Source organism: Henckelia pumila, chromosome 2, assembly GCF_033568475.1.
Source record: "Henckelia pumila isolate YLH828 chromosome 2, ASM3356847v2, whole genome shotgun sequence".
Taxonomy (NCBI): domain Eukaryota; kingdom Viridiplantae; phylum Streptophyta; class Magnoliopsida; order Lamiales; family Gesneriaceae; genus Henckelia; species Henckelia pumila.
The window spans coordinates 126,747,656-126,765,050 of record NC_133121.1 but is presented as its reverse complement, the minus strand read 5'-3'; the positions used below and the strand labels follow the sequence as shown (position 1 = coordinate 126,765,050).

The 17,395-nt window shown below is 35.8% G+C and overlaps 2 protein-coding genes across 2 annotated transcripts; one reads left to right on the top strand and one right to left on the bottom strand.

The window, feature by feature from the left end:
• Window positions 1-239: 239 nt before the first annotated feature.
• Window positions 240-2,860, top strand: LOC140882674 (probable polygalacturonase At1g80170). Its single transcript, XM_073288813.1, has 9 exons — window positions 240-531; window positions 669-800; window positions 890-1,060; window positions 1,174-1,194; window positions 1,314-1,521; window positions 1,664-1,745; window positions 1,865-1,973; window positions 2,173-2,289; window positions 2,412-2,860. The coding sequence occupies exons 1-9, from the start codon at window positions 283-285 to the stop codon at window positions 2,724-2,726; spliced, it is 1,404 nt and encodes a 467-aa protein (XP_073144914.1). The 5' UTR covers window positions 240-282; the 3' UTR covers window positions 2,727-2,860.
• A 327-nt stretch (window positions 2,861-3,187) lies between these two features.
• LOC140882373 (uncharacterized) lies at window positions 3,188-6,270 on the bottom strand. Its single transcript, XM_073288342.1, has 5 exons — window positions 5,989-6,270; window positions 5,120-5,319; window positions 4,559-4,660; window positions 3,646-3,697; window positions 3,188-3,560 (listed from the first exon to the last, which is right to left on the bottom strand). The coding sequence occupies exons 1-5, from the start codon at window positions 6,077-6,079 to the stop codon at window positions 3,448-3,450; spliced, it is 558 nt and encodes a 185-aa protein (XP_073144443.1). The 5' UTR covers window positions 6,080-6,270; the 3' UTR covers window positions 3,188-3,447.
• Window positions 6,271-17,395: the final 11,125 nt, after the last annotated feature.

Below are 17,395 nucleotides of genomic sequence, written 5' to 3'. Positions count from 1 at the left end.
AATTGTTTACATTGGCTCATGATATCGGTTTTGACTTTGGGGAAATGTAAGATATAGTGGTGTGGGACACTAGTTTGAAGAGTAAAGCAAGGTTCTACAACATTATATATTCGTACCCTTCAAGTGTAGGCATATGTAGAAAAAATGTAACACCTTCATGTCCTTTCAAGCCAAGCCATATTCCATTTTCAAAACTGAATCCATACTTATAAATTAATACCCCAATGTGTTATGTTTGATTTATGCAAATCAACCGCATCTAATCAAGTACCCTTAAAAACAATGAGCAAGTTAACATTTCTTTGCTTTCTTGTTTTGCTTACAGTGTCCATTAAAAGTGAAGACAGAGATTTTCCAAAGGAGTTTGACTTTTTTGAAGATATAGAGGAATGGGAGGTGGAAGAAGACGGAGGCAACGAATTCGATGAGCTGTCGGAGCTTCCATCTTGGAGAAGCGGGCACCGGAACAAGATTCTCGTTAACGTAGGCGCGTTTGGTGCGGTTGGGGATGGAGTATCAGATGATACTCAGGTGAAAATGTTGTGAATGCTCTTTCTTGATCACATGCATGCCACACATGTTCCTCAAGAGCACATAATGAGAAAATTTTCATCTAGTTTATTATTATTATTATTTTGAAAATAGTTGCTGATGGTGTATAATATCAGGCCTTCGTAAATGCTTGGAAGCAAGCTTGTTCTTCACCAATAAAAGCAGTCTTTTTGGTTCCTGAAGGGAGACGCTATCTTGTCAATGCCACAAAATTTAGAGGGCCTTGTGCTGATAAGATAGTGATCCGGGTAGACTTTATGCATATCTCCATCCGCAGTATATTTCTACACTTTGAGAGGAAAGATGAACAAGATTTATAGATTTGATGCGTGTGCAGATTGAAGGAACTATTGTAGCACCCAATGAGCCAAAGGATTGGGATCCAAAGAACCCAAGGATGTGGCTTAATTTTAATAATATAAGCAAGGCCATTTTCCAAGGAAATGGAGTTATTGATGGATCAGGCAGCAAATGGTGGGCAGAATCTTGCAAAAAGAACAAGTCCAACGTAAATCTAAAACAAATTCGTGTTTTCGTTGTTTATCATGATTAAGTGAAAAGACACTTGAATTACTAACCTGAATGTTTTGCTTGTTTTCTTGTGTCCTCTTTCTCCCGCAGCCATGCAAAGGAGCACCGACGGTGAGGTTCTACTCCAGTTTTAATATGTTGTCTTATCATGCCAAACTTCTATTATTTGTAAGATAAATGCACCAAACAGAGAATTTAGATATGAAAAAATTGCATAAATGCTGCTGCAGGCTTTAACTATAGATTCAAGCTCCTTTGTAAGGGTCAAAGGACTCACCATTCAGAACAGCCAACAGATGAACTTTGTGATTTCACGTTCTGAGTCGATCCGTGTGACTGGTGTGAAAGTTTCATCTCCTGGAGATAGCCCCAATACCGATGGAATTCATATAACTGCATCCACCAATGTTGTTTTGCAGAACTGCAAAATCGGAACAGGTTCTATATTTTTACTCTTGATATACATTCAATTGTTTTAAGTTTGAATTCTTGTCAGGCGTACAATATGGTGCACACTTTTCTTAGACAAAATTTAACATAAACAATCAAACATGATGAATTATTGTATGTTGAAATATAGGTGACGATTGCATCTCAATTGTTAATGCTAGCTCCGGTATCAAGATGAAGAATATATATTGTGGACCTGGTCACGGGATTAGGTAATCTATACACGTGTATCATATCAAATTGTCGTCAGAGTAGGACCAAAGAATAAAATATATCTCGACTGAGTTCAAATTTGTGAATGAATACTTGCATTTTCGTTTCCTCATCGCAGCATTGGTAGTCTTGGGAAAGACAACTCCACCGGTATAGTCGAGCAGATTGTATTGGATAATGCATTCATTCGAGGTACAACAAATGGCCTTAGGATCAAGACTTGGCAGGTGAACTCTCATGCTCTTAAATATACCCAAAGCATAAATACATTATGATAAATGTGAACATCTTTACCCCTAAAGCAGTTAAACATATAAAGTTGATTAAAAGTCGTACATTTCATTACTTCACCGGAGATTGTCTGCATAATCTTGGTATATATGTTGGTTCAGTTGAATATGAAAATGAGAAGTCCTGGTTTCGTAGGGGGGTTCTGGTTATGTGCGGTCCGTACGCTATCAAGATGTGAGGATGGATAATGTCTCCAATCCAATTATCATAGACCAATTCTATTGTGATTCACCAAGTACTTGTCAAAACCAGGTAAAGCAATAAAATCAAGTCCCGTTTCACATCAGCTCTGATGTATAGAATTTGTTACATTTCATTAGCCTTTCACTATGACAACAATAATGTTTAAGCTTGTTTTTACTTCAACATGTTAGACTTCTGCTGTGGAAATAAGCCAAGTTATGTACCGGAATATCACGGGGACTTCAAAAACCCAAAAGGCCATGAATTTTGCATGCAGCGACACAGTCCCCTGCACCCACATAGTTCTAAACAACATCAACTTACAGAGTATGGATGGAACTGTAGAAACCTACTGCAACTCTGCTGCAGGCTTTGGTTATGGCTATGTTCAGCCTTCAGCAGAATGCCTATCATCTTCAGACAAGGACACAACTATTGCTCAGGAAAAAGAAACTGACAGCTACCAGCAAAATAGCACAGAACGTATCATCCATACAGAATTATGAGCACACATTACTATTAATCTATTATAAATAGAGTAAATTATAGTATGATATTGCTCGGAAGCCATTTGGACTTCTGGATTCCTACTAAAACTTTAGCAATATGCTCAATAGATATTTAAAACATTATGTTATATAGTTTCCATCTCGAAAAGGATATGCGAGTTTCCACCGTTGTACATATTCTGAAGTGCATCAAAAATTTTATGCGACATTATAAATTATAATAGAATGAGATTGATCGAGTGCCATAAGATTATATTTAATTAAAAGAAACATGCTCTCTCCGCCCGTGTTAGTACAGTCCACTTACTTGGCGTGCAACAAAAATGAACTGCTATTAAGAAATAACTTAAATAAGAATAGAAACTAATACCAATCACGCCCTCTAAGAACAATGACTAACAAGAATAGAAACTCCGTTCTTTTCCAGAAGCAGCAAGAAAAAATTTAAGCTACAGCCATTGGTAGATAAAAGATTGCACAACTCCCATCCACCAAGGAACAACATTACACCCATTTGGTCGTAGTTTCAGAAAGAGGTCAACACTGCTGTGTACATGTTTCCATATAAAGTAAAGACACAAGATAAGAATCCTAAGTAAGCTATCAATCGCTTTTCAGTTCAGCGCAAGCCAGCGAGGCTGTAAATTTTGACGACAACAAAAAAAAGGCTTGTTTTTTCTTTCTTTCTCTGGATGTTCTCTGAAATATCCACCTCAATTTATGAACCTCCATGCCGAGAAAGGAGAACAGCTCGATACAGGGCAGCAACATGCAGGAAGCATATGAGTACGATAATCGCATCATCCAGAAAGCCAATTATACCAAGCAGTCCTACGAGGAAATATGGAAAAAGTTAGACCAAAAACGTAGCTAAGAACATGCAAATAAGAATAATGTAACATTGATAGAGTAGTACCTTCAGGAATAATGTCCACTGGGCTAAGGACATATATAGCACTAACAACCATCTGCAAAGCAGAATTATGAATATCAATCTAAAACCGGTAGTGTGAAAATGACTTGGAAAGAATATGGGACTACTCAATGGACATGGAGTACAATTAATAAGTGATGCCAATTAATCTACATGAGGTAATTAAAAACAATCCAGAGAGATGGAAACACTTTATTCAGATGGAATTACAGAAGCTACCACTTCATGAAATAGAATGTGTCAAGGAAAACTGAATTGAGGAAAACAATTTTGTTCAGAGGTCCAAAACATAGAGTAGATGATGAAAGTGTAAAAATGCAATAATATAACAATATTACCCTTTATTCTCCAAAAAACAAAATCACCCCTGACCTGACTTTTGTAAAAGAACAGCATATAAGAAGGAATACAATATTTCACGTCATTCATTTATTCGCCAAATGAGTAACCAACAATTCTGATATGGACAAAGGAATGTGCGAGGAACTATCTTCTTCTGTAAACAGAGATTCATCTGGTATAGATCGAAGTTTTGATTCTCAATGAAAACAAGGGGTGATTTCTGGAATTCACAATCATTTTCTTCGAGAAAACGTTAACGCAGTTCCCATTTTACCAGTATTATTTAAAAAAAATAGTTAAACGTTAATTCATTTTAATGTTGATACAACATTTCAGCATCGGAGCCAATCATAATTTTAGCTTTGAAAATACTTTCCAGAAATCAATGGCTTTACGCAGTCAATCAACATTGAAAGCCACAAGGCATTGGCAACATGCCATGACAATAGCATCTAATTAGAAGCTTAACAACAGTTACTGCAACATGTAGCACATTATACCAGAATAAAATGACCTTTTGTAGCACCAGAGGTGGAGGGAAGGAGAACTTAACTGCCAAGTAAACACGTGCCCTGATAACAAGTGGAAGCGTTCTTTGTGGATCTCTAATATCTCGTAACAGTCTCCTGAGAAGAAAGGGTAGGTCTTGCATTCTCTGAAAAAAAAAACGATTTCATGTCATCGATCAGTTCAAAATAAATCTTTCACAGTTTCAAGGAATCGCAACCATAAAGGGCGGCTATCACAAGAAGACCCAAAGGTAAATCGGGAAATGTGTTACACATATTCCATCTACTCTTCAAATTTTGTCCTAAACAAATACTCCACACATATTAGGCAATAAATAACACAATGATCCAGTCTTTCCTGTGTACAAGAATCAATAAAACAGATACAAACTCACGTGAAAGCCTCTATTGGTGGGTGAAAATATTTTAAAAGATCAGAGTAGGAGAACTTATGCAGAATGATAACGACAAAAAACAAGTAAACTCTAACAAGAACAGAAAGATACTTATATTATCATTCAAAAGCTTAACCATCAAATTTATTTAAAAAAAAAAAAGAAGCTTAACCATCAAATCTTCTCAGGAATCTAGGAGAAAATTGCGACCTGTATGAGACCATTTGACCGTTCACCATACAGACGGTTATATCTTTCAATTCTCTGCAAGATCTCTGCAGAATCGACCATGTGGTATTGCCTTGATGATGCTTCACTGGGAACCAACAAGGTGATTTCGCGTCGGCATAGGGGACATTTACAGGGGTGAAGAGCAGATCCATGATCCCAAACTTGTAATATACAGCTACCTGATATAGAAAACAAGCGATTACATATTACTAGTTTATAACTCGCATAAACTGTGACATAAAGTAAACAAAAAAACATAAACTCCTGGCCTCATATTTCTGTGAATGGCTGGACGTGATGACAATTTCATACTTATGCCTCACATTAGTACTTTGAGGGTTCACTAGGCAATAAAGAACGGGGCCCTGGACCAATGCTCCCAATCCCATCAACAAAATATTTTGACGACATTTAATTCTTATGCCAATAAAGCAAGAGCAAATTCAATTCCCATTTATGCACAACACAGATGGAATGGTGCAAGGTCCTTAAGTGATGCTTGTTGATCATAAAATCGATCATTGAAACCTAGCCATAATTAACCAACAAGTTTCTCAACATCCTTGGCCAACCGCTTCTTTTAAGCGCGACTTTATCAAATAACAATTTTGATGTTGAATTCAAAAAATATTTCTCAATATAGCCAATCATTTCGCCATTTCCCTTATTTGCGTCAGGCTGCAACCTTGAAATCTATAAGAAAGTGATAAATTCTATTTCTACAGCCTCGGATTCCACAGATGTAATGCTAAAATTCAAAAGGGTCCATCAACGAGATAAAACCCTACACCAAAATCTTGGCATTCATGATGTCGTAATGTGTGTGATCATGCGAAATAAGAACGCACCGCAGAACCAATGTGAGCAATTGGCTTGGCAAGGGATATTGAAATTGGAGTGACAAATCGAACAGAAATCATTTTCCGGTGGCCCATCCATTTCTTGCTTCCTTGAATCGCAGGGCTTCCCACTCTTTTCAGTTTTCTCTCCTGTCTGCAGTTCGGGAGACACTAGCCACAACGCATTATTATGGGGTAAAACTTAGCTCGCAAGGCTTTTGGGAGTTGACTCCGTGGTTCGATTTCGTGGGATTATATCGTGTGAATTCCAGGGGTCCGACGACTGGAGAATTTGATTTGTCCATCAAATGTGCCAGAGGATTCTAATTGCAGAGTTTTATAATAATAATAATAAAAAAATCGTGCAGTTGTTTTTATTTTTATGCTAAAATGTCTAATTTCATAAATTGTTTGCTTTTAACATTACTTACACCGTTCTTGACTTGGAAGTCCAACCATACACCAAAATTATCTTTCAAAAGGCTTTTAAAAAATTATTATTATCTTTCAAGTCTATTCGACCAGTATAATGTAATACATGAATATTATGAGGTTAATTGCATAGGTTGCTCTTTTAAAATCTCGATATCGCTAAAGACCTCTCATAAAAAAAAATCATCCATTAACTCTATCGTGTTTCAATTTCGAGTACACACATCTCATATTTTTAAATTTAAATGCACACATCTTTTATTCGTACATATTTTCAGTGTAAGTATACTCGCAATTTGAAAATATTTTATAGTTAATGGTAGAGTTCATATGACTTATGAGTGATGCATATAATCATCTGAATATTATGTGCGATATGGAGGTAATATATTTATATTTAAACGTATTTTGATTTTTGATATAGATGTTATTTAATATTAAGGATCTTTGTATCAAATTGCTCGACATTAGATGTTATTTAATGAAAAGAAGTTTTCATTTATGTATTTAAAGATTATTTAGGTAAATTTAAAATAATACCATGACTTCAAATGATCATTTTATGTCACATAGCTATCACAATATATCAGTAACGAGTAAAGATATAAAAATAATGATTATGGATTTTATGGATTTTTTATTTTAAATAAAAAAAACAAGTATATTTTTGAATTGGATTACATCAATTATAGTGTAAAAGATAAAATATGTAATCGAAATTCTATAATTTATAATTGTACTGAGAAAGATGTCGGTTCAATAATTGTTTGAAAATTTTAAATTTAAAAAAATTATTCAATTTAAAAACTAAACTAATAAAAAAAATAAACTTTGAAAGAATGACATTTATGATTTATATTCCATTTCCAGAAAATTGGTTTATTCCATTTCCATTTTAAAAAATATATAATAATAAAGAAAGAAAATTGGTTAAAAACTTCGGTCCCTTTTTGTAAATATAATATAATATATAGTAAAATTATTTTGATACACGAACTATTGATAAAATGTCAAATTGATACATAAACTACTGAAAATAGTTTAATCGGTATATGATCAAGTTATAAAATCAATTTTACCCTTTATTTAAATTATTTTAAAGTCCAATATTTTTGTTAAAGTCAAATAAATACACATTTTAATTTTCAAATTTATTTTATTGATCACAATTATAAGGAAACTTTATATTTATTTAAATTATATATTATAATAAAAAGATCATACTCATTATACAGAAATATTATAAATATACAAACATACATACAGATATATGTATACAACAAACGGATAAAGTATATATTAAAAAATATTTATAAATAGGGGAAATTGTCTTTAAAATATTCTATGGGTTTCAAAATATTAGAAAGATCAATTTAGTACAATTTAGTACTTTTGTAAGGATAGAGAGCTGAAAAACATTAATTGTCCGGAAAAGGGACTGAACACATAATTTAGTTTGTATTTAGGGATTTTAGAGAAATTTATCGAATATAATAACAATATTAGACTTTAAAACAATTGGGCAAATTATTTTAAATTCCCCACTACCAAACTTCTCTTTAACTTAACTCCCTACTCACCTTTTTTTTTATTTTCATTCCCTAGTGGTCCCCATATTTGAATTAAAATATAATTAAAACTAATTTTTTGTATGTGGCTTTGTTATACCTATCGAACCAGTCTCGGCCATGCAAGATTATTAGTTACACAAGGTTTACAGTCGATATACTCCAGATTAGAGTCCAACATGCTTCCGTAAGATGAATTAAATTTAAATACCTCTTTGACCATAATGTCGTTGGGTCATACCTGCCGAGTTTTACGAAGTGTTCCTCACACTCCAACCACGCAGTCGCAACAGATGGTTTCTGCACAAGCTCCTTCAACGACACCCAGCACAGCCTTAATATGTTTTCTACCTTAAGGCGTATGATATATAAATTTAATTATAAAATATGAGCATGAAGAACGAGAGATTTAGGAAATTTATTCAGACATAATATTATTACATAAATCAACTCCTTTGAAAAGGAGAAGACAACTTGTTTAGCTACTTATAGTAGCCTTGTTCTTGAAATACATAAAAGAAAACTTAATACAATAGAAAGAGAAATATTACAACAATTTATTTGTAAGAAAATTGAAGGGAATGATCGATATCTTCAGCTTCCTCAAATGCCTGTATTTGTAGTTGTAGTTCCACTCGTTTCACCGAGAAACTTCAGGGAATCTCAGAGCTGTCTTGTATTTTTTTATGCCATTATTGATGGCATCTTTTACTAGTGGAGGAGGCAGCTGTCTGGAATTTTTTATGCCATTATTGATGACATCTTTTACTAGTGGAGGAATCACATGCCTGCCACTTTTTTTTGGCTTTATTCTCCTCACATGCCTGTTTTATTGTTGTCGGGACATCTTTTGCTTTTGAAGTAGGCCCCTGTGAAAACGCATATTCGGTGGTCCTTGTCCACCTTTACTTGTCTCAAAAAAATCCTTTCGATCCGTTCGGGGTCTAAAGGTCTTTCCAAATTCTGGCTCCTTTTGATTTGGGCATTCTGGGCAGATATTCTCTGACCATCGTCCAATATGAGCCATGTTACAAAATTTTCGGCGAGTTTCTTAACTCTCCGGCAGCTTGCTGTTCCACAAAAGGTTTTTCTTCTTTTCGAAGAGTTCTTCCGCAAATGCTGTAGTTTTTCCTGTCATTGTGTTCAACAGGAACGATCCATTCACAGAATTCTGATAAAATTTGAATGGAAACTTAACTTTGTCCATCTCAGTAAGACAGACCCAAATACCCCATGCCCTTCTGGTTGAGATCTCATTTTCCCCGAAAGTGGACACCAAGGATATTTCTTCAGTTTTAGGATCCTTGATAAATTTATGACTGTTTATATCAGGTCTCCTCAGCTTGATGAAATGAAAGGGTTCGTGTGATCCTTTCACTGTTGGTTCTGGAGCTGCAATAAAAAAGTATAACTCAAGCACATCTCCTCTGGACAAATGATCATTATTTGCCCATGTTTCTTGGACTGCTTCCTGGATCCATTTTGGTAACTGTGATATCTCCGGAAAGCTTGGTGACGTTGTATAAACTGAGGCCAAAGCCCCAAATTCATACCAGAGTTTTACATCTTTAGGATTGACATTATTTTTTAGCCAAACCCTTGGATATATTCCTGCAACATCAACCCTGCAAGTGTTCGGGTTGATTTCACTCCTTGTATTCAATTTCTCTCACCTTTGTTGATAAACCTGGAATGGAGAAATAATAGATGGATTAGTATCAATCTTAGATTTGCCCTTGTCAGTGTTGGACCTAAGATTGATCTCTTTCTCCTTTACCCCAGAGGCGGAGGGTTGACTTGATGAGTTATCCTCATCAATTGTTGCTTCATCCAGATCATCAAAGGCTGATGATATATTATCATTTGTTTCTTGAGTTTTGGATTCCTCAACATCTTGTTTCACAACCGGTGGTTGTATTTTCTGTTCTTGTAAAACCAATGGTTTTAGCATATCTTGTTTATGAGAAACCAATGGTTTTTCTATAGCCTTCACAATTGGCCCTTGAATAGCAGCTCATAGTTGTGTTTGAGCTTGCATACATCCTGTAATTCGATTAGATACTTTGATCCGATCAGCTTGTTGTAACCTGCCGGCCATTTCAGCATTAATGGCTAACTGGTTGAACTCGTTTTGAAGCAACCCAAGGTGTTCCCTGAGATGCCTCTGCATTTTCATGATGGAATCCACGTCACTGCCTTTCATATCTTGTTAAGAAATCTGCAAGAATATTTTCATGAGATTTAATAATAACAATATCAAAAATATAATTTTGACATAATGCTTGCCATCTTAATAACCTAGCTTTCTCAGGTTTAGATTCAATCTTATTTATTAGGAAAGCTTTTACCTGGGTGTTATTAACCTCCAGAGTGAATTTTTTAGCAAGTAAAAATAATGACCATTTTTCAAAAGCCCTTTTAACTGCATAAAATTCCTTCTCGTTGATATGCCATCTAACGGCCTCAGATTCTGAAAAAAGACCGCTACAGTATCTGCATAGTATTTCCCCATCTGGAGTGATCTTGGTAAGGACTGCTGCCCACCAATGTCGCTGGCATCCGTAAATAATACCAGATCATCTTCATCTACGTGTATAGCCATTTTTGGGAGATTCTTACATATCTCTTTTAATTGGTTTACCCCTTTAGTATGGTCATCGGTCCATATAAACCTAGCATCCTTTTTTAACAAAGGACTGAACACCTTTCTGTATATTGCTAGATTGTTAATGAACATCCCTGCAAAATTAATTACTCCAAGAAAACTCTGAAGTTGTTTTACATCTTTGAGTTTATCTGGAAAATTCTTTACCTTTTTCACAATATGGGGTTGTAGAATTATTCCAGTTTCATCAATCTCAATACCGAGGAATTCAGTTTTCCTCGTTGCTATGACTGCTTTCTTTTCAGATAAAACCAGTCCTTCTTGTTTACAAATTTTAGAAAAAATCTCTAAGTGTTTAACGTGTTCGTCTATATTTTTTGATGCTATAAGAATATCATCAATATAAACAAAGATAAAGTTGAAATAATCTTTAAAAATGTTATCCATATTTCTTTGAAATATCTGGAGTGCATTAGCTAATCACATAGGCATAACTTCCCAAATATAGTGTCCTTGTGGAGTAGAGAAGGCTATGAATTTCTTACTTCCTTCTTTCATTCGAATCTGGTAAAATCCAGACTTACAATCAAATTTTGAGAACACTCTTGCATTTCGTACACAGCTAATTAGGTGTTCTCTACTCGGTATGAAGTACCCATCAAACTCCAGGATTTTATTAATACCTTGGTAGTTAATAACTAGTCTGGGTTTCCCTCTTTTTATTTCACCATGATTTCTAACCAGAAAACCTGGGCTGCTATATGGTGAAACTCCTTCTTTGATTAAACCAAGGTCCAAATGTTCCTTGATAATCATTCTCATATCCCTTTGATCTGTTATGTTCATCGGGATAGGCTTATATCTAACGAATTCATACTCTTTGCCTTCCTTTAGAGTAAGACTGGCTTTGAGTTGATTTCTATCCCACCATGCCAATGGATGCTCGTTGTAACTTTCTTTGAGCCTCTTTTTGACATCTTCAAGGAATATTTTATTCTCTAACTCTATATCTCTGTGATTTAGAGTTACCTTGAGAAGCTTCATATCCTCTGTTTGGAGTTCTTGTTCTGTTGTTATTTTCAACATGGTTTCTCCAAACCTTCTTGGATCTTTCATTTTTTGGTGAAAAAGTTGTCCTTTATCACCACGCTGGCTGCGAAATATTATCGGCAATTGTCGATAAAAAGCAACCTTGAGTCTTTGAACGATAATTTTATGATCACAAATTGTAGTGAACATAAGTCTTCTTGACTCATTGTCTTGTGTGTACTTCTTAAACATTTATAAGAAGTTATTTTCTAACAGGATATCAGCTCCTGTATCATGAAAATAGATTGGTGGTGTTTTTACCTTGTACCAAGGTGTTTGACCTGCACCTCCCATAAGGATCTCTGCTTGTTTTATTCCTTTGTAAAGAATTAAAATTCTTCGAGAGAAATATCGTCCAGCAATTTTTGGCAATTCCTCTTCACATTCTTCAGGGAAGACTCCTCTTTTTGTTGTACAAATTCCTGCTCCCGAGTCAATATAAGCTGCAAAATATTCAGCCTTATATTGTTCATATAACATCCCTATCGGAATGTATATGGAGAAAGGATTTGTTGTCATTTTTTAAAGGGATTACTAAATGGCCCCGCCATTTTTAACCGACTGTGTTGTAACTCAGTAATCCGATTAAGACTATATACCTTTAGTTTTCCTAAGGCCTCAGAAGGTAGAGTATGGTTACTCCTTTCTATTTCTTTAATGCGTTTTAGTAAATCATGTTCATGACTTACTAATTTCAACTGTTGCTTCTTCCTCTGTCTGTGAACAGAGTTCTCGAATCTGATTAAGGGATTGTCCCTTATCCAATTCTCTTGGTTTTCCATTTTGTAGAATTTTTATTGAATTCTTCAAGTTTTTTCTTTTGCCATGAACTCTATTCCTTTTTCAAGGCGTTTCCATGATTTATGGTCATCCAGGAATTCTAGATCAAGAATGAGTTGATCTATTTCTTTTCCTGGAATTCCCCAGATTTGAACTTCCAATTCTCCAATATTTATCACTCCTTGGTAAGTTCCTTTTTCCTGTTGTTCCAAATAGTAAATCGAGTTACAAGGGAACAAGTTCCAATGACTTGTAATTTCGAATACTATTTTCACTTCTTTCCATCCTTCTGGAGATCTAAGTTTTTCTATTATAGAAAACTCTTTTTCTTCTGGTGGAATTTCTTGAATAGGAGATTTGTTCCATCTCCTGCTTGTCATTCTGTCTCCTTGAAAAGATAACCTTTGGGGTTCTATTTTAAGGTCTCTGTATAGAACCGGTCTGTCTTGAATTTGAATGCCTGTTTTCTGAATTAAAGGAAACTCGATTCTTTCCGGGTATATTGCTTGAGCAACTTTCCCAAAGATCTCTGGAATTTCAATGAACTCATTTCTAATAAATAATTCAGAATGGTGAGTATTAGAAAGAGCATATGAAATTTAATAAGTAATAGAATATGACATATTACCTTCCTTCATTAGTCTTTTTTCCTTGAAGTTTTGATGCAAAGTCAAGGCTCGACTAAAATCTCTATCAGCTAAATTGTAGGCTATTCTTGGATAAATAACTCCCACAATTTTTTCTGCACATAAATTTCCCGAGATAGTTCCTAGAACCGCATCTTGTATATTCCCTATTCTTTTATCGCATACTACGATATCTATGGGTGAATCTATTCCCTCTTTAAAAGTAGCCTTGATCATAATCTGGATTGCTCCAATATGAATCCAAGACATTGTCTTTGCTACTTCTGCTTTTAATTTCTGTAATTCTTCTCGAATTTCTTCGAAGGGAATTAACTGCATTTCAATTTGATTACTGGTTAGTTCCATAGGGATCGACATTTCCCTTCTGGATACCTTATAAATCAAATTATGTCTTCTTTGTCTTAGCCCTAGGTTTCCTAAGACTCTTTCAACTTATCCTGCCGAAAATCCTTGGTACTTCTATTGTAATGCCCCGTTTTTATCTTAAATGAGTTTATTTGAGTTAATCGGAGATTACAGAGTTCTCGAGCTGACTTGATTTTGATCAGGGTCCTTTTTGCAAATTTTGGAAATTTCAGAGACTAAAACGCAATTATTGGATTTTATATATTATCTACACTTGTATTGACTTGGTCATCCACTCTTCTTCCTCCCCCAAACTGAGAACACCATTGAAGACGCCTCCAAGCATTTCCAAGCTCCCAGATTTCAGTCCGAGCTCGATCCGGCCGTCGAAATTTATTTCTGAAGGCAGATTATCGATCACTGCAGTGAGAGCTCTGTTATATTGTAAGTTCTTCTACGATCGGATACATTCTAGTTTTTGGATGTTGTTAGAATCGTTCGAGATTCGAGTATGTTGTTCTAGACAGAGTTCTGATCGTTTATTATCTTTCGGTTTTGAATTAGAGCGACGTTCGGATTTGTTATAATTTTTGAAAGCCATTTTCGAAAATGTGGATTTTGAGATTGATGGGTTTGCCTTGTTATTGTTGTTTTGGGCATTGATATGAGGTTATATCAGTATTGAACTGCTGTCTGCGTTTTCGGTTTGTTCAGTTTATAGCCGTTATGCCGTCGGTTTGAGTTTTGGGGTTTTCGAATCGTTTTTGTATTGATTGAAGCCTTGGATTGTGAGTGATCATGGTTGTTGATCAATTCTTGTATTTGTACAGATTCGTTGGAGTTTGTCGAGCCCTGTGTTAGCAGCATTGTTCGTCGAGAGTTGGACGAAGAACGGTAAAGAGATTTTCTTGAACCGTTGTTTGTTGTTTAGGTTGTATAGTTGTTGATACAATCTTTTGTTGTAGCTTGTCTGGAGTTGGATCTACGACATTGAAAGGTAAAAGCAGTCATCGTAGCGGGATAGCATACTCGGGACTGTTGGTTCTCGAGTTTCCCTTTCAAATCACATATTGCATCAATACTTGTTCTAGCATGTGGAACTTGTATTTTGGTTAATATTTGAGTCGTTTATGTGACTTATGTTTATGTTTTGATATGCATTCATCTTGAGCCAATCTTGTCTCTAGCGGCAGAACCGCCTTTTTTGTTTAGACGCTTGGGAACTATGATTGAGTGACCTAGGTCGTAGTCGTTTTGTCTGGTGCTAGCATACTCATTATAGTTGCTCAAAGTCTAGAGGAGTGGGATACGTGGCACCACCTCGATTGGGAGAGTCGGTGAGTCGTTACGTGATCTCATCCTCGGGATCCCAAAAGTACAGCAGCAATCCCTCGTTTATCAGATTTGATATCCCGGTTTAAAGACATGCATCTCATTACGTTAACATTGATTACTTGTTACCTTGGAAGCATGTTTATTGAATTTAGTACTTGCTATGTTGCTTTTACTGGGATTATCTTTCTCACCGGTTATTCGGCTGTTGCTTTGTTTTGTATGTGTACTTGGCAACAGGTGGGGCAGGACCAAGTCAGCGTAGGCCTGGCTAGCAGCAAGAGGGAGAGCTAGTAGTGAGACTCGGTTTAGGAAGTCGTGTCAGCATGTCTACCTAGTTGTATTGGAACATGTTTAGATATCGAACTTCATTTTGTTGTTGTTTTGATTATGCAAGCTGTGTTTAAAGATTGTCGTTACAATCCATTACTTTTGGAGCGGTTGTATGACTCCAGTACTTCATGTATTAGTTGAAGAACTTGTGATTGTAATGCATGATATTATTTTGTGGGTTTTGGACTCAAGTTTCTAGCATGAATTCTGCTGTTTTTGGCTCTGTTTCTGTCGCCGCTCGATCGGCAATATGTTGCGGATCAAGCGAGGGCATTTTGATGCAGTTTCTGTTTTGGAATTTTTGTGGCTCGCTCGATCCGCAAGATCTTAGGATCGAGCAAGGGCTGGTTTTCTCGGGCAGAACCTTTTTGTCACGCCCCGAGACCGAGACGTGCCACCGGCGTTGTTTCAAATTCATACAAATTATAAAACAACCAGCCTCGTAGTACAGTATAAACCAAACCAGTCTATTATCATAAATAAACTTCAAAACATTGTCTTACAACTCGATAAATCCAAAATAACAAAACCAATGCGGAAGCGTCTAAAAACTTAATAACAAAATATTAATGCAAAAATCCCAATAATAAAAATAACGAAATTTAGTCTTAATATTCCTCTATCACCATCCCCAAAACATGTCTTGTTCACGATCCTCTAAATCGTCCTCTTCATCATCTGGAAGGGGAAAAGTAAGGGGTGAGTGTTTTGGGAAACACTCAGCAAGTGGGGGCCGATCGTTCATACCAAAATATACATATATATTTATTTCAAAACTCATGGCATAATTCAAATCATAAACATTCATAGCATGTCTTAACATAACATGGCATAAACAACATCATAACATATTTGACATGATATAACATAATTTTTTTTACAAGACACTGAAATTCCTCTCATTATTCGTGGCTAACTGATCAGTCCCCTATATGTAATCCCTCTAAGGGGTGAGGTCATAGAACGATTATTATACCCACCGTATCAGGGCCATAACATAACATGGTTCGGAAATTCCCTTTCCACTCCTAACTCGAGTCATAACAGTGTCAAAACATATTTTCAACAAATCATAATCATGAACAATATTAAATAACAAAATTCCAACGATTAACATGAACGATCGAATTTTGTAAAGCATACATATAATTTTAAAACATAAGCCCACTTACCGAAATTATTTGAGTAATTAACAGGTGAAACTTTGACAACAAGGTAGGAGAAAGACCCTCAGAAATTTAGATTTGAACTTCAAAAATCCGACCGATCTCTAAGCAATCTTTCTCCACAAAATCCTAATCCACTAATCTTAGAGATTAGAGATAAAATGGCAGATTAGTTACTTAATTAGTACAACAGGTCTTCGAAAAATGGCAAGGGAAAAGGACAAAGCTATCATACCTCTCAAGCCAAAAACAAAGTGCTTTCCCAATTCCTACACGTGACCAAGAAGAAAAGGTGGTCCAATCACAAGTCTTCTTTCTCCTCAAAATCTTTAGCCTTATCCTTCGAGATTAATGGAAGAAAAGGCAGAACCATGAGCCTTATTTTATTAATCCAGATTTTCAAATTAGGCAGAGAAGAGAAAACTTACGGACTCTCAATGACCCAACCGAGTACAAAGCCTTCAACCAAGCACGTCGAGAACAACTTGAGATTTCAGCTACCTTGGTACGAAGATTCAGCAGATACGATACTCGAAGTTTGAGCAGCCCGGGTTCGAAACTCCTCAGTGGCTAAGGCTCGAAAATTACCGGTAGCTATGGTGATCAAACTTGAGAGGTTAAGAGAGTTTTTCGGGAGATGTATTGCCGAGAGAAGAGTGCTGAAAAAAAGTCGGTTCTTGCACTTAAATAGAAGGCTCAATATCGGCTCTAAATCCCGAGTCTTGAGGGAGAGGAAATTCTGATTCCATAAGACTTGGATTCGGTTGCTGCCAATACACGATTTGTGTCCAAAATCTTGGTCATCAGATCTTGGAAAAAGGTAAGAAGAGATCTTTCCATATTAGCGTAATCTTGCCGACTAAGTTTCGGGATTTCACACTTTTGAGTTTTGGCTCGCTCGATCGGTAAGATCTTACCGATCGAGCAAGGCACTATTTCAAAAAAAAATCTTTATTGCTTTTAACCTTTGGTTATTGTATGCCTTATTGTTATTTAATCCCGAGATTAGTCGTTTGGAACCGAGGTCTCACATTAAGTGGTATCAGAGATTTAAGATTCTTGGTCGAACTAGAGTGAGCGGGTAGATCGAGTTTGCGTGTATTGGCTCATCGCATGTGT

What these genes read in the sequence shown, in the direction of transcription:
- LOC140882674 (XM_073288813.1), top strand. Translation starts at nt 283, where the DNA reads ATGAGCAAGTTAACATTTCTTTGCTTTCTTGTTTTGCTTACAGTGTCC. An exon ending in GGACCTGGTCACGGGATTAG is followed by an intron (nt 1,746 to 1,864) that starts GTAATCTATACA and finishes TCCTCATCGCAG; the next exon opens with CATTGGTAGTCTTGGGAAAG. An exon ending in CAAGTACTTGTCAAAACCAG is followed by an intron (nt 2,290 to 2,411) that starts GTAAAGCAATAA and finishes TCAACATGTTAG; the next exon opens with ACTTCTGCTGTGGAAATAAG.
- LOC140882373 (XM_073288342.1), bottom strand. Translation starts at nt 6,079, where the DNA reads ATGGATGGGCCACCGGAAAATGATTTCTGTTCGATTTGTCACTCCAAT. An exon ending in GGTCAAATGGTCTCATACAG is followed by an intron (nt 4,661 to 5,119) that starts GTCGCAATTTTC and finishes TTTTTTTTTCAG; the next exon opens with AGAATGCAAGACCTACCCTT. An exon ending in GGGCACGTGTTTACTTGGCA is followed by an intron (nt 3,698 to 4,558) that starts GTTAAGTTCTCC and finishes TCTGCTTTGCAG; the next exon opens with ATGGTTGTTAGTGCTATATA.